This window comes from Trichechus manatus, unplaced genomic scaffold, assembly GCF_000243295.1.
Source record: "Trichechus manatus latirostris isolate Lorelei unplaced genomic scaffold, TriManLat1.0 scaffold00127, whole genome shotgun sequence".
Taxonomy (NCBI): domain Eukaryota; kingdom Metazoa; phylum Chordata; class Mammalia; order Sirenia; family Trichechidae; genus Trichechus; species Trichechus manatus.
In genome coordinates, this window is record NW_004444063.1 from 1,874,565 (window position 1) to 1,889,299 (window position 14,735).

At 41.6% G+C, this 14,735-nt stretch overlaps 1 protein-coding gene across 5 annotated transcripts in view; it reads left to right on the top strand.

Moving 5' to 3' along the window:
* The window catches only part of TRPC7 (transient receptor potential cation channel subfamily C member 7), a 182,335-nt gene that overhangs the window by 59,245 nt on the left and 108,355 nt on the right, over positions 1–14,735 (top strand). For 3 of the 5 annotated variants that reach the window (XM_004384691.1, XM_004384695.3, XM_004384694.3), the window contains one exon: positions 6,092–6,274. The exons of the other annotated variants lie outside the window; for them this stretch is intronic. In XM_004384691.1, the coding sequence (XP_004384748.1) occupies positions 6,092–6,274 (183 nt within the window). The remainder of the gene's footprint in view (positions 1–6,091; positions 6,275–14,735) is intronic. 5 annotated transcript variants of the gene reach the window in all.

The following is a 14,735-nucleotide window of genomic DNA, read 5'->3' on the forward strand; positions in this document are numbered from 1 at the left end:
AGGGATTGGACTGGACTGTGGGATATAAAGCTATACTCATGAGGAGTGTGCCTCTTAGCTCAAGTAGATGCAAGAGATTAAGCCGGCAGCTTCTGTGCAGAGGTGAGATGGGAAGGCAGAGAGGGTTAGGAGCTGGTTGAATGGACATGGGAAATCAGGGGTGGAAAAGAGGAGTGGTCTGTCACAGTATGGGGAGAGCAATTAGAGCCACATAACAATGTATGTATAAATTTTTGTATGGGAAAAAATAAAAATTAAAAAAAAAAGCACTCGGCTGCTAACCAAAAGATCAGCAGTTCGAACCCAGCAGCTACTCCATGGGAGAAACTTGTGGCAGTCTGCTTCTGTAAAGATTTATAGCCTTGGAAACCTTATGGGGCAGTTCTACTCTGTCCTACTATAGGGTCGTTATGAGTCGGAATCGACTCCACGGCAGTGGGTTAAACTGTTGGTGGAGGGTGAAAAGATGCATTGAAAGTTGGGGACGGCAATTTGTTAATATTAATAAAAAATATAAAGTAGAACAAAGAAATAAACATATGTTTAGGGAGAAAGATCAGTGGTTGGGGAGATACAGGGAGGAACAGAAGAGAATAATTTCAAAGGGGCATGAGGAAACTTTTGGGATGAGGGATAGATTCATTACCTTCATTTTTGTGATGGTTTCAGAGGTATATACATATTATCAAATCGTATACTTTCAGTACGTGCAGTTTACTGCATGTCAGGTATACTTCAGTGCTGTTGTTAGGTGCCATCCAGTTAATTCCAACTCATGTGACAGAGGAGAACTGCCCTTTGAATTTCCTAGGCTGTAATCTTTACAGGAACAGATCAAGTCTTTTCTCCTGCAGCGCCACTGATGGGTTCAAACTGTCAGCCTTTTAGTTAGCAGCCAAGCACTTAACCATTGTACTACAAAGGTCCTTACACTTCAAGAAAGCTGTTAAAAAATGCACTCTAGCTATGAAGTAGAAATTGGACTATAGTGTAGCCTCAGCGTAGAAGCGGGTCTTCCAGCAAAGATATAATGAAAGAACAGTGGCTTAGACTGGGCTGGTGGTAGCCGAGAGAAAGAGAAGTGAACAGATTTAGAATATATTTTTGAAATATGGATTACATCTGGCATGTGAGAGAAAGAACAATCAAAATTTCTCCAGTGTTTACGGGATTTCGCCAGTGTTTTCTCTTCTCCTACTCATGGACCAGTCTCGCTCCCACTCTATTAATTAAAAATCACAAAAGACAAGAGGTCAGGAGTTTAAAATCAAAATGAGGCTACAACAATTACAAAAATAGCCAGTTACTGGTTTTATTTTTATTGTCAATTATTATTATGATTTAGGTTTTGATTTATTTTATTTGTATTTTTTTTATTATGCACTAAACTAAGCATTTTACATTATTTTGGTATAGAATTCTCCCAATGATTCTATGATGCATATACTATTACAGATGTGAAACTGAAATGCAGAAGAGTTAAAATGCTTTTCTCAATTCCCCATAACTGGCAAGTAGTAGAATAGGAGTTCAAACCCCAGGTCCTTCTGACTGCAACACCTGTGTGCTTACATACTATACTCTAAGAGTCTTCTGGAGTTTCAATATCCATACACCTGCCAATCTTTATTTCCCCAGTTAACTAACAGTCAGCCCCAACTGAGCCTTTAGTTTTCAGAGTGTGCTTGCCAAGAAGCAAAAGTATGTGAGGGAAAAGAACAGAATTTGGGTCTGACCAACCTGTTTTGAATCTTGGCTCTACCACTTAGTAGTTATGTCATCTTAGACAGGTTCACTGTTCTAATTGACTGAAAGTATTTATTGAGCACCTATCATGTTCTAGGAAATGTTCTAGGATCTAGGGATACATCTGTGAACAAAACAGAAAAAAAAAAAATCCCTGCCCTCAGAAAGCTTACATTCTAGTGGGAGATGTCAACAAGGACAATAAATACAATAAAGTAAAAATATATAGTACATCAGATGGTCGTAAGTATTAGGAAGAAAAAAAATCAAGGACAAGTAAGAGGGAGCAGAGGAGGGTTATAAATTTTTTAAAGATAGTCAGGGAAGGTGTCACTGAGCAAATTATGTTTGAGCAAAGACCTAAAGGAGTTGAGAGAGTTGTCCGTGCAGAATCTGGGAAAATTGCATTCCAGTCAAAGGCAACAGTTATACAAAGGCCCAGTCTATGCCAAGTGTGTTTGAAGAATAGCAGGGAGGCCAGAGTGGCTGCAGTAGACTGAAGAGGAGAACCATAGAAAATAAATCAGGGAGAAAATGGGGAGGCTAGTTAATGTATGTCCTTGTAGGCCAGTATAATGTCTTGGCTTTTATTTGAGTGACTGAGCAACAATTGGAGGGTTTGAGCAGAGCAGTGCTATGATCTAATTTTTTTTAAAGTATCCCTCTGACTACTGTGTGGAGAACAGACTATAGGGATCAAGGGCAGAACCAAGGAGACCAGTTAGAATGTTCTTGGTTAGTCCAAGCAAGAGATGACAATGGTTTGGACCAAAGTAGAAACAATGAATTGGTGAGAAGACATCATATTATGAATATATTTGGATGTCAGCGCTGACAGGATTTGCTACTGAATTACATGGAGGGTATGATAAGAAGAGATTTAGGGATAAATCTAAGACTTTTTTTTTTTAACCTGAGCAACCAGAAAGATACGGAAACTAAATAAGGTGAAGAAGACTAGATCCAGAATAGTCTTCAAGTTTGAAATGCTTATTGTCATGGATTGAATTGTGTCCCCCCAAAAATAAGTGTATCAATTTGGCTAAGCCATGATTCCCAGTATTGTGTGGTTGTCCTCCATTTTGTGATTGTAAATTTATGTTAAAGAGATTAGGGTGGGACTGTAACACCCTTACTAAGGTCACATCCCTGATCCAATGTAAAGGGAGTTTCCCTGGGGTGTGGCCTGCCTGCACCAACTTTTGTCTTACAAGAGATAAAAGGAAAGGGAACCAAGCAGATAGCTGGGGACCTCATACCACCAAGAAAGCAGTGCTGGGAGCAAAGCGTGTCCTTTGGACCCAGCATCCCTGTGTGGAGAAGCTCCTAGTCTGGGGGAAGATTGATGAGAAGGCCAACAGAGAGAGAAAGCCTTCCCCTGGGACTGATGCCCTGAATTTGGACTTTTAGCCTACCTTACTGTGAAGAAATAAATTTCTCTTTGTTAAAGCCATCCACTTGTGTTATTTCTGTTACAGCAGCACTAGGTAACTAAGACACTTATTATACATACAAGTAGAGATATCAAGTCAACTGTTGGATACATGAGTCTGAAGATCAAGGGAAAAGTCTGAACTAGAAATACAAATGTTGTAGTCACCAGCATATGGATAATGTTGAAAGCCACTGCACCAGAAAAGATCACTAAGGGATTGAGTGTAAATAGATAAAATGATAATTCCAAGGACTGGGCATGTCTTTGGAGTATTAGAACACTAAGAGGTCAGAGAATTAATCAACAAAGAGTTCGGAAGAGTAGTCATTCAGGAATAAAAAACACAGTACACTATGCTGAAAGCCAAGTGAAGAATGTATATCAAGGAGGAGTAAATGATCAGCTATAGTCAAAGCACTTGATAGGTCATGTAAGATGATGGCTGAGAACCAACCACTGAATTTAGTAACATGAAAGTCATTTGTGACCTTGACAAGAACAGTCTCATTGGAGTCAATAAGTGTGAAAGCCTTACTGAATGGGACAAAAAGGCAATTGGAAACAGTAAGTGTAGACAACTGTATTGAAGAGTTTTGCTATAAAAAGGAACAAAAAATGAGTAACAGCTGGAGGGAGAAGTGGGCTCAAGAGAAATTTCATTGTTTAAGACAAGAGAAATAACAGCATGTTTGTATGCTGAGCCAGTGGACAAAGGGAGAAATTGACAATGCAGTAGAAAGAAAGGAAGATTGCAGGAGCCATGTCCTTGAGAAGACATAAGGGGATGATATCTAGGGCACAGGTGGAGAAGCTGGCCTTAGATAGAAGCAGGGTAAGTTCATCCAAAGTAGCAAGAGGGAAACAGAGTACATGAGCACAAATGCATGAAGGCAAATATGATGATGGGAGAATATAGAGTTTTTCTTCTGATGGCTTCTATTTTCTCAATAAAATAAGACACAAGGTCCTCATCTGAAAATGAGGAGGGGGAGGAAGTGTTAGAAGACTGAGGATAAGAGAAGGTATGAAACACTTGTTTGGAAGAGTAGAAGAGAAAATTTCCCAGGAGCACTAAGGACCACATGAGGTTGGTGCTAATGAGTTTAGAGCATGGCCAATCAGTGCAGTTGTGTGTTCTCTCGCCACATTTACCGTGCAGTGGCAGGAGCAGAGCAGTGGAGAGTTAGCCTCAACCGAGTGGGGCTTTTATCCAGTGAGGACAGTGAAATAAGAAGAGAGCAAGAGAGTTAATGACATGTGCAGGGATCATTATAATGACTGACCATGGAATTTAAGCTCTGTAAGGAGGGACAGGGATCCAAGGGAGATGGAAACTAGTGAAAAGGCAGCGTGTTAAATGGCTTGTAGGTCTGGTGGAATCAAAGGATTGCTGCAGTAGTATCCCAGAGGAAGTGAGCTAGACAGGAAGGAAGGAAGGGAAAGAAGGGAAGGATGGATGATGGGTAGATAGATGGTCGGTTTTTAGGGATGGAGGGCACACAAAGCATAACTCTTCTGTCACCACCCAGCCCTGAACTAGATGCCAAGATCTAGAAGGCTCCTAATATCCTACCGGAAATTTTTTTTCCATGACAATCTGCCTGAGCTGATTTTTCTATCCAGAATTTCTGAAAACCCCGTCTTCTACCTAAATTGTATACAACATTTAAGGGCAGCCACTCACATCTGAAAACATTTTCTTGCTCCTTTTCCTTGTCCTGGCATACATTTACTTACCCTTTTCTCTAATGTAAAGTGGCATTTTGATGCAGCCGCTCTAGAAGAAGAATCACTAATTCAGAAAAATGGTTGAACTTCTGCAGCTTGTCAAGCTCCCGCCTATTTGCTGAGGAATCCAGCACAAGCGCACTCCTTTTTGCCAACTACTGTTTAACATTTAAAGTCACATCTGGCTTTTGTGTAGTTTCTGATAGACTTATTTCAACGAAGAAACCAGCACGGAAACCTTTAGGGGGAAATATTTTGGGGAAGTAGTAGTATGACGGTGACAAGAAACATTCTTTTGGCCAACATTTTGGATCATTATCTGGAATTTAAGCAGTCTGTTTGGAGGTCAGAGATGTTGGCATATCACAAGAAAAGGAAGTCAGCCTCTTAAAGATAATTCAGAAAGGTATGTGTAGAGAGAGGAAGAGGGAAATCCAGGGACAACTCGTTTAAAAAATAAATAAAAAAGGTCAAGGTCTAAAAATGTTTACTCAGCAGACAGATAAATTAATCATTCGCTGTACAAAAGGCTTTGTGGTGAGACAAGATCTTGTTAGGTTCAAATTGTGTTCGATTTTTAAATCTGTAATTTATAAGTAGATTTTCTGGAACATAAAAGGAAAACATGCATAGGTCCTTTTTTTTTTTTTTTTCCAATTTTAGCATATCAGGCATATCTTTCTAGTAAACTTCCTGTGTGAAACAGTCACTATTATAAGTTGGTAGTAAACAAGTGAAGTGTTATTTCCATCAGTCTTAGAAGTTCATGTCCTTATTACTGGTCCATCTCATGACTCAGAATTGGGCACAGAGAATGGCTGCTTTGAGAGAGCCCTGCAGATGCTTTGGTAGGCATCAGAATAACCTTGAGAGCAAAGTTAAAAGACAGATTCCTGGCCCTACTCCCAGGAATTCTGATTCAACAAGCTTGGTGCAAGGCCTGGGAATCTGCAATTTTAGCACGTACCCAAGGTAACTCCGATGCAGGTAGCCCATGGACACACCTTGACAAATACTGGCCTAGATGGTCCTCTAGATTGTTGTGTAACCACATCCTGTTGGTTACAATGCACACAATAAGCTCACACTTGGTGGACAGTTGATGATCGACCCTGCTGTGCTGGACAAGCCGATCTGTGGGACTTGGTGTGACACACCCCTGATTTCTCTTTATTCTGTTAGAATGATTACAGGAAGTTATCTATGCAATGCAAGGATTTTGTGGTGGGCGTGCTGGACCTGTGCCGAGACACAGAAGAGGTGGAAGCGATTTTAAATGGTGACGTGAACTTCCAAGTCTGGTCTGACCACCAACGTCCGAGTCTGAGCAGGATTAAACTCGCCATTAAATACGAAGTCAAGAAGGTAAGCTTCCCCACTTGTCCTGGCCTTCCGGCCGCATGGGGCTGCTGGCCTTGTTTTGTGCTCATTCATATTTTATGTCCCCACAAGGTGACTGTGATGACACCAGTTATCCTACTTCTCTCTAGGCAGCTTTACAGGACTGCTCAGAGTCCCTCTCACCACTCTCTCCCACCTCCATTCCCAGCCCAGCAGGAGAGAAAGAGAGGAACAATGGCAGTAATTCATGAATAGGTCTTGGGCCTGGAGAACAGAAGAGACTCTAGTCTCCAAATCACCAGCAGGGACAGTGTCACAGAGTGCCAATTCCCAAGTGTTCATGAGACACACATTACTCAGGTCTTTCAATAGCATTTATTGAGCTTCTCTCTGTTCCTGGGAACTATTTAGGCAGAAAATGTTTTAGTGTAGAGGCTTTGTGGACCCATGGACCTGGGAGGCTTAGAGAAATTTCACTCCAAAGGCATATAAAAGTCCCTGGTAGAAAGCTCAAGTAGACTTTCTCAAGAGTAAGCTCGTCCCACCTTCTCCATCAATATCAAGGCGTCTTTAATGGCCACTGGCGCTCAGTAGTTCTCAGACACCCAGAGGCTGGTCAGGTTGAAGTCCTAAAGAGCAAAACTCAATTATGTTTCCACTTTGGATCTACTCTGGAGTCTTTAGAATCTGCTCTAATGTTAGATGATATCATTTATCCTGCTAAAAACTGGAGAGCTTCGAAGATTCATGTCTTTAAATATCAATGTGTTTTTCATATAAGCAAGATGGCTGATCAATCTTTGAGGGTTTTTTGTTTTTTCTCCCTCAGCTATTTCACATAGTCAAAATGGAATGATATTTTTAATGCCCCCAAATTAGCCTCTGAGGCATTTCCTGCCTGCCCTGATTATCTTACTTTGGGTGGGGTAAACCAACTACCAATGAACCACATATATCTGTGGAATTCATCTAGAGAGAGAGATTCCAAGTTTAATAAAATATTCCTACCCTTTTTATTTCAATAATAATCACAAATTTCAAGAAAAATAGCTTTTTTCTAAGACTCTGAGTCCCAAAGATAAAATGGATGAAACACTGAAAAGGTAACCTCAGAGATTAATATTAGAAAGCACAGAGTTGCTGGGGTGGGGAACCAGGATGCAACTGCAATTACAACCATGTTTTCTTAACTCTGGGAAACTCAGTTTTCAGCCTAACCCAAGAGCTCACTGAGGTTTTTCCCCAAAGCACAGCAATCACTTCCTGAAGCTGCTCAGATATCCATGGCCTTGGTGTTCCAGGGAACCCTGCTGTAAGAGACTGGCAATGGTAAAGATGAGTCTGAGTTCCAAGAACCACAAGCATTTCCTTCCTTCCTTCCCCAATCCAAAGTATCCTCCTACCTCCCAGCATGGAGTGAAAGGTGAAGATGTCTTTGAAAACCCAAAGAACAGGAGATGTTTAGTTAGCATTTGCAGATTTTACATTCACAGCTTTGGCTATTCATTGAGCACTTCCAAAGGTCAGTCCATAACATGTAGGCATTCATCATTTTTCTGAAACATAAATTCAAATCTCCTAGCAAAACTGTCATTGAGGGTAAAGTCACTCAACTAGTCCAGAAGTCTGGCTGCCATCACATAGCTACACGTTCCCTCTCATTGTCAATTACCAAGTACAAAACAGCCCTGGTAATGAATTAGAAGAAAAAGAAGAACACTCCATGAACATGACGGGCTGGGAGAGAATAAAAAGGTTTTATGAGGGAAAATTATTTGCTCTAGTGGTATTTGCCACTTAGGGGTGTCATAAAGGTCTCAGGAAATACTCATCATGAATGTCAAGTGTCTGCTGTAATCCACAGGTAGGAAGATGATAAACAATCTGCATAAAATGTCAGCCTGGCTCATTTCAAAGACCTCTAATGGATAAATTCTCTCAAACTGGGTACACTATCATGCAACAGCAGACATACTGATAGTTTTCTTTGACATTTATCGTAAATTACCAGTGAAGATACCTAATATTAAAAAGGCCGTATTAATAGTATGATAGACTTTCATTTTTAATTTGTAAACATAAGCATGCTTACGTGGGCCCATTCTAACCCCAGGTCTTCGAGTATGAAATGACTAGCACCAAGTCCTATTTACAGATATATTGCCTTTTAGACCTGATATATATATACATGAGTCTTAAGACGGGAATATAAAACCATAAAAAATCCCTAAGGCTCTGCCCACATGATGTCAAATAAACCCATTAATTCAGTGACTAAAGCAAACCAGTTGTTCTTGGCAGTTCCACAGGCTATTAATAGGCGTTACCCAAAAAAGGACTCTGTGTTCAAGTAAATTTGGAGACCCTGAGTTAAGAAGAGTCAAATAGATTTCTTTGCTGAAAGATATTTTAGAGTCTTTAACATGCATTGATACTCTGAAAGAAGAAGGGTACAATACGTATCACTTAACCACAGAACTATTATCCTCATGGAACATCTAGTGAAACTAGTTTTCCATGTGTCACTATTTGGGAAATTCTAATGTAGAATTGGCCTATATGCCCATGAAATGAACAGATCTAAATAAGGTGGGTACAGCTCTGTGGCTGGTCCAGCACCCTGAACCATGTCCTTCACTGGAATGTTTGCCTCTCTTCAGGCACCACCCTAATGTCTGGCCCTCTGCCTGGCTCAGTCATGACACCAGCCTATGTTAGGTAAAGATGACTATCCCACCAGTGCAAAAGAGACCACCTGGTAAAGGGGAAAGAATCCTGGACTGGGTGTCAGGAGACCAGACTTCTAGTCTGATTCTTACACTTACTAGCTATATGATCTTGGGAAAGTCACTGAAGTTCTCTGGGCCTCATTCCCCATCTGTAAAATGGGCATATAAGCTCTTGCTTACAGTTTTTTGTGAACTTTCAAATGAAATGATATGAGAGAAAATGCTTGGGAGACTGTAACGTTCTGTGCAACTCCAAGGGTTAACATCATTGCTGTCGTTCAATGATCTCTTCCTTCCTTGGGACTATGGGAATCTTTCTAGCCCCCAGAGATATTACTTAGCTTGTCTTTCTTTGTTATCTCTCCAACGAATGCTAGAACTGTGCCCCGGGGTAAGGACCATCCATATAGCCTAAAATTTCTCCCTGAAAGTCCAAAGTGTGAGAGTATGGTTGTTCTCCATGACCTCTGCTTTAAGAACTCAGCCTCCCTGATAATGCAGGTGGATGTGTCAGTTGAAATCTTAACTATGATGCTTCCGAGTCAGTGTTGAAGATGTAGGTAAGAAAATTCTGAGTTTCAACCATGGCTCCATCACTTATTCATGGGGTCACTTGAGTAAGTCATTTAGTGTCTCTGTGTCTCACTTTCCTCACCTGTAAAGTTGGGATAATAATGTCTTCATAGGATTAGGATGAGAATCAAATGGAATAAAGTATGTGTGTCTCATCCTTAGGACTAACCATGGTATAAATGAGGTGATATTAATATATACATTTCACTGGTTTACAGTCTCTCCCCACATGACTTCAGGACATTTCTATTACCCCTCTCACTCTATCCCAGTCTTCACAGTCCTTTCAGAAGCCAAGCTTGACTCATGAAGAAACACGGATAAGACACTCTCCTCCTTGCTGAGTAACAAATATCTAGGCTCAGAAGTAAATCTGATGGTACCCCACCGCTAAAGAAAGCAATCCCTCCAGCCTTAGTCTGCAGCCTCTGTATGTATATATATATACAGGCCTTGGTCTTCTCCTCCAGGGCCTGTTTAGATAACAGACACCTTGCTGTCTTCTCCATCTCTTTCTGTCTCCCGGGGAATCATGCCTAAACATCCTTCTCAAAGGCCCTCTTCTCCCCTCTCGCACCAACTCTAAATAAATGCTCCCAGGTCTTCCAGCTCCACCAAATGGGATGACCCAACCAGTCTCTGAATCCCAATTTAGGCTCAGCTGGGCCCCAGGATGCACCTATAAAGGGAACCCAGTGTCTGGCACCCATTGGTCAGTGCTTAGTGATCAGTAACAGAGACTCAAACACAGTCCCCAACCCTTAGTGCTGCACTCACCTTATCTAACAGAAGACACATTATCTGAGATCTGCAACCTCACCCCTTCCTCTCTCTCCTGTTTGTCTCTTCTTCATCCTTAGACTTACAGAGGTGGTCTTTTCCTTTACTTCTCCTACATCATCTCTTCCTTCTTCCTGACTCCAGGTCTGCCTGGATCAGGTGAATCTACCAGGATCAGGTGAATCTTATATTCTCTGGAGGAGAACTTTACATGAGTCCTCCAAGTTTAACTGCCAAAAGAGAATGGGGCAAAGAGACCCAGAAAGTCCCATTTTGCATGATAGAGGCCTTAACTCCACCTGTAAAGCAGATGGGCTCCCTTGGACATAACTAAGCAAAGGTTTGGTACTAAAAAAAGGCAAAGAGAAAAACACATTTCTTTTTTTTTCAAAATATACTTCCCCCATTGCAGAAAGTATATCTATATGTCTATGATCAGGCAGTGTCACCAACAAGGGCAGTTAGTTCCATCTGACAAATTGTTTTAACCACCAATTATGACACAGAGCTCAGCCTACCAGGCACCCAAAGATGCAGTAGTGGGTGAGCTGGGGGCAGATGTCCACAACTGTAACAGAGGGGGCCTCTGCATAGGGGAGAGTCCTTAAAGTACTTCACTGGCTGAGCAAAGGAGATTTCATAGCAGTTACCTCTTCCAGACTTTCAGGAGGTCCCTAGTTCTAGCATCTTGGGATATGGTTTGAGTCTCTGTTGCCCTTTACACCCCATTCTTGATTTGGGGGACTGTAGTCATGGTGCCAGCCAACTGATGAGACCCCCACTCTCCTCAGGAAGTAGCTCCACTCCTCCAGCCTTCTGGACCCTGGAACTTCTGAGTTGCCCTTACCTGTCTCTGCCAAGCTCCCTAGGTTATTCGTAAGAAAACTAGTCTCACATGAAATAAAGACCCTAGGACAGGACCATAGAGAGGGGAAGGAGTGTGGAGTGGGGGGGGCAACTGTCACTAGCCCTGTCTCAGTAACATAGTTCTTTGTATTAAGGAAATGAAACCACTTATGATTTTCATTAATTTATACAGTCATCATTTACCAAACATTCACTGATGCCTCCCACATCACTAGCTCTGTGCTGAGCACCAGGGATACTGAGAAAACCAAGATCAAGACACAGATCCAGGCCTTGCTCTGAGGGGCTCATGTAGCAATGGAGAAAGGTGTGTGAACAAAGGGTTACACTGCTGCCTGAGCAGGGCACACAGGAGTGGAGAGGGGCAGCATGGAGGACAAAGGAAGCACTGACCATCTCTGTCTGGGACCTCAGGAGAAGTTCCCTAGAAGTACAAATGCTTGTGATGGGGCTTAAACGATGAGACAATGCTTTATGGGATGACAGATGAGGCAGAGAAAAAAGGTGAGGGTAGACAATTCAGGGAGAGAGATGAAAGTGAAAAGTCACAGATACCCAAGGAAGAGTAGCATATTCAGGGAATCTATTTACAATGTTATGAATGTTTCCCTGTGGCTGTATCATTGTTGAGAAAGAAACAGACTGAGAAGGTTGTCAAGAGCCAGGCCCCAAAGGGTGTTACATGTCATGAATCGGCACTTGGACTCTATACTACCAGCTCTATCCATTAGAACTTTCTGTGATGATGGAAATGTTCTATTCTCTGTTGTCCAACATGGTAGCCACTAGCCACATGGGGCTAATTATCACTTGAAATGTGGCTAGTGTGATGAAGGAACTGAATTTTTAATTTTTAAAAAATCTTTAATCAATTTAAATTTCAATAGATAAAATTCATATTAGATAGTGGTTATATACCTTCATTATACATTCAAAAAGCTTTCACTGAGTGACTATAAAGTGTGCTGTGCTAATCACTGGAGACATGGTGGCGAAAGAATATGACGTGACCTCATCCATCATAGAGTTTGTAGTCTAATGGGGAAGACGGACATTGATCAAAACATCACAAAAATAAACTGTTGTAATGCAGTGAGTGCTATAAAGGAGAGAAACATGATAGAATGAGAACTTCTAAAGGTAGACGTGACCAAATCAGAGAGGTCAGGGAAGCTTCTTTGAGGATCTGATGCTTGTGCTGAGAGCTAAAGAGTGGGGAAAAAAAGTCAACCAGAGATGGGAGGGTGTTTCTGGCAGCGAGAACAGCATGTTCAAAGGCTCTGTAGTGAGAAAAAACATGGCTTACAAGAGGAACTGGAATAATCAGGTCCACAACAGATGGATCCTGATTGGAACAGAACCTCAAATTCCTTTAAAAAAAAAAAAAAAAAAAAAAAAAAGACCTACTGAACTGTTTGAGACTGGAGGACCCCCCAAGACTATTGCCCTGAGATACTCTTCAAACTTTGAACCGAAACTAACCCGAGATCACCTTGTAGCTAAATAACAAACTGGTTCAAAAAATAATGAATATCACCTGTAAGTTTTATGCTCCTTTAAAAAAATTACCTCTATGAGACCAGACAGCCAATAATTACTTTAAAACAAAGATGAGAATGTAAGGAGCAAGGGAACTAGGTTAATGGAAATGCAAAAACCAGAACAGAAATAAGGAAAATGTTTGTCCATGCATTATGAAGAATGTAACCAATGTCACTGAACAACTTGTGTAGAAATTTTTGAATGGGAGCCTAAAGTGCTGTGTAAACCTTCACCAAAAACATAATAAAGTTATTACTTAAAAAAAAAAAGAAGAAGAAGAACCGGAATAAGGTAAATGTGACCAAGTCAGAGGACACGAGGGTGTTGGAGTATGAGATGAGGCTAAAGAAGCAGACAGGGGCCAGTCTTGTGACCATGCTAAAGGATTTTGATATCTTTCCTTTTTAAGAGCAACAGGAAGCCACTGGAGGACTTTGATCAGGAGTATTTGTAAAGATTAGGACAGTTGGAGGGATAGCTTTTTCTCTGAGAAAGGCTAGAAGGCAAAAATGATGGGTATGGATGTAACATATTTGTTTGGCAAAGGGATAGATTATTAGTTAAGATAGGCTAAACTATGCTGTGCTGACAAACAAAACCAAAGTCTTAGTGGCTTTTAACAACAACAAAATAACATAATGAATACCACCGAAGAAAAGTTGAAGAAGTTCATATTGATAACCTGTATCTGTCTGTGTAAAGAGGAAGCAGAAATCACCCTCAGAAGTATAAGACAGCCTGAGGAAAGCAAAAAAAGTTTAGGACCAATACTGTGTGAGATGAGAGAGGGAGCTGAAGAGTAGACCCAATAATTCAGCCAAGATTGGGGATCGTAAATTCTTTTTGACAGTAGCCTGTGTTAATAAAAAAAAGTCAATCTCCACAAAGGGTGGTACCACACCAATCCAGTGTCTTCCATGCACCTCAATTCCCTGGTGTCAACTTTATTTCAAGATTGTTTCTTACACACGGGGCCCAAGACACATACATTGTGTCCACAAAACACAGCATAGCAGAGGCTTCCCCTAGAGCAGAGGACCTACCCCCAAGAAGGAGGGGCCAGCTTAGAAGAGAGGGAGAGGGGAGGACCATTTCTAGCCACACCACTACTCTGCCTAACACTGGGCCAGGGTCGGTAACCCCATCAGAAGTCCTTTGGCTTCTTTATTCCAGAACTGACCATCTTGTGCACGTCTTTACAGTCATGCAATGAATGAGCCCATTTTTGTGCCTGGAAAAGTGCCCAAGAGAAGAAAATAGAACCTGTTGGTAAACAGTACAGTGTTACAGTGTACAGAGCCTGACTGCCAAAGTCCTCCACTTACTAAATATGTGGCTTTAGACAAGTTACTTAATCTGGTGGCCTGCTGGGGCCGCACAGGTAAGGTGGATACTATCCTAACCCTCAAAAGCCTCCTGCTCTAAATGTGTGCTAAGAAAGAGAATGATACCCAGAAGTGGATACATAATTTGGCTTAAATCCCTCTTCCTAGTGCCGTTACTGGAGCCCTAGTGGTACTGTGGTTAAGAGCTCTGCTGCTAACCAAAAGGTTGGCAGTTCGGATCCACCAGCTGCTCCCTGGAAACCCTATGGGGCAGTTTTACTCTGTCCTATAGGGTTGCTATGAGTCAGAATTGACTCGACGGCAACGGGTTTGGTTTTAGTGCCGTGACCACAGGTAGGGACACTAGAGAGAGGGCAGATGACCTCTGCTGGGCTTCTGTTTCATTTCCTCTGTCTGCACAAAGCACAGTGAGTAGAGGACATCTGAGAGGCCAGTCACATGCTCTGAGCAGACATTCTCCTACCGTGTTTTCCTGCTGACACAGTTTTAACAGATGTTCAAAGTTAAGAAGATCAGAGTTGTCACAAACACTGACTGGTTGGACAGGCACTTCCCCAAACCGAGCTGCATGATGTCCATTAGCTGCCAAAAGCTGTTAGAATCCATTGGTGTCAAAAGCATCAATTATCGTCCTCTTTGGGGATTCCT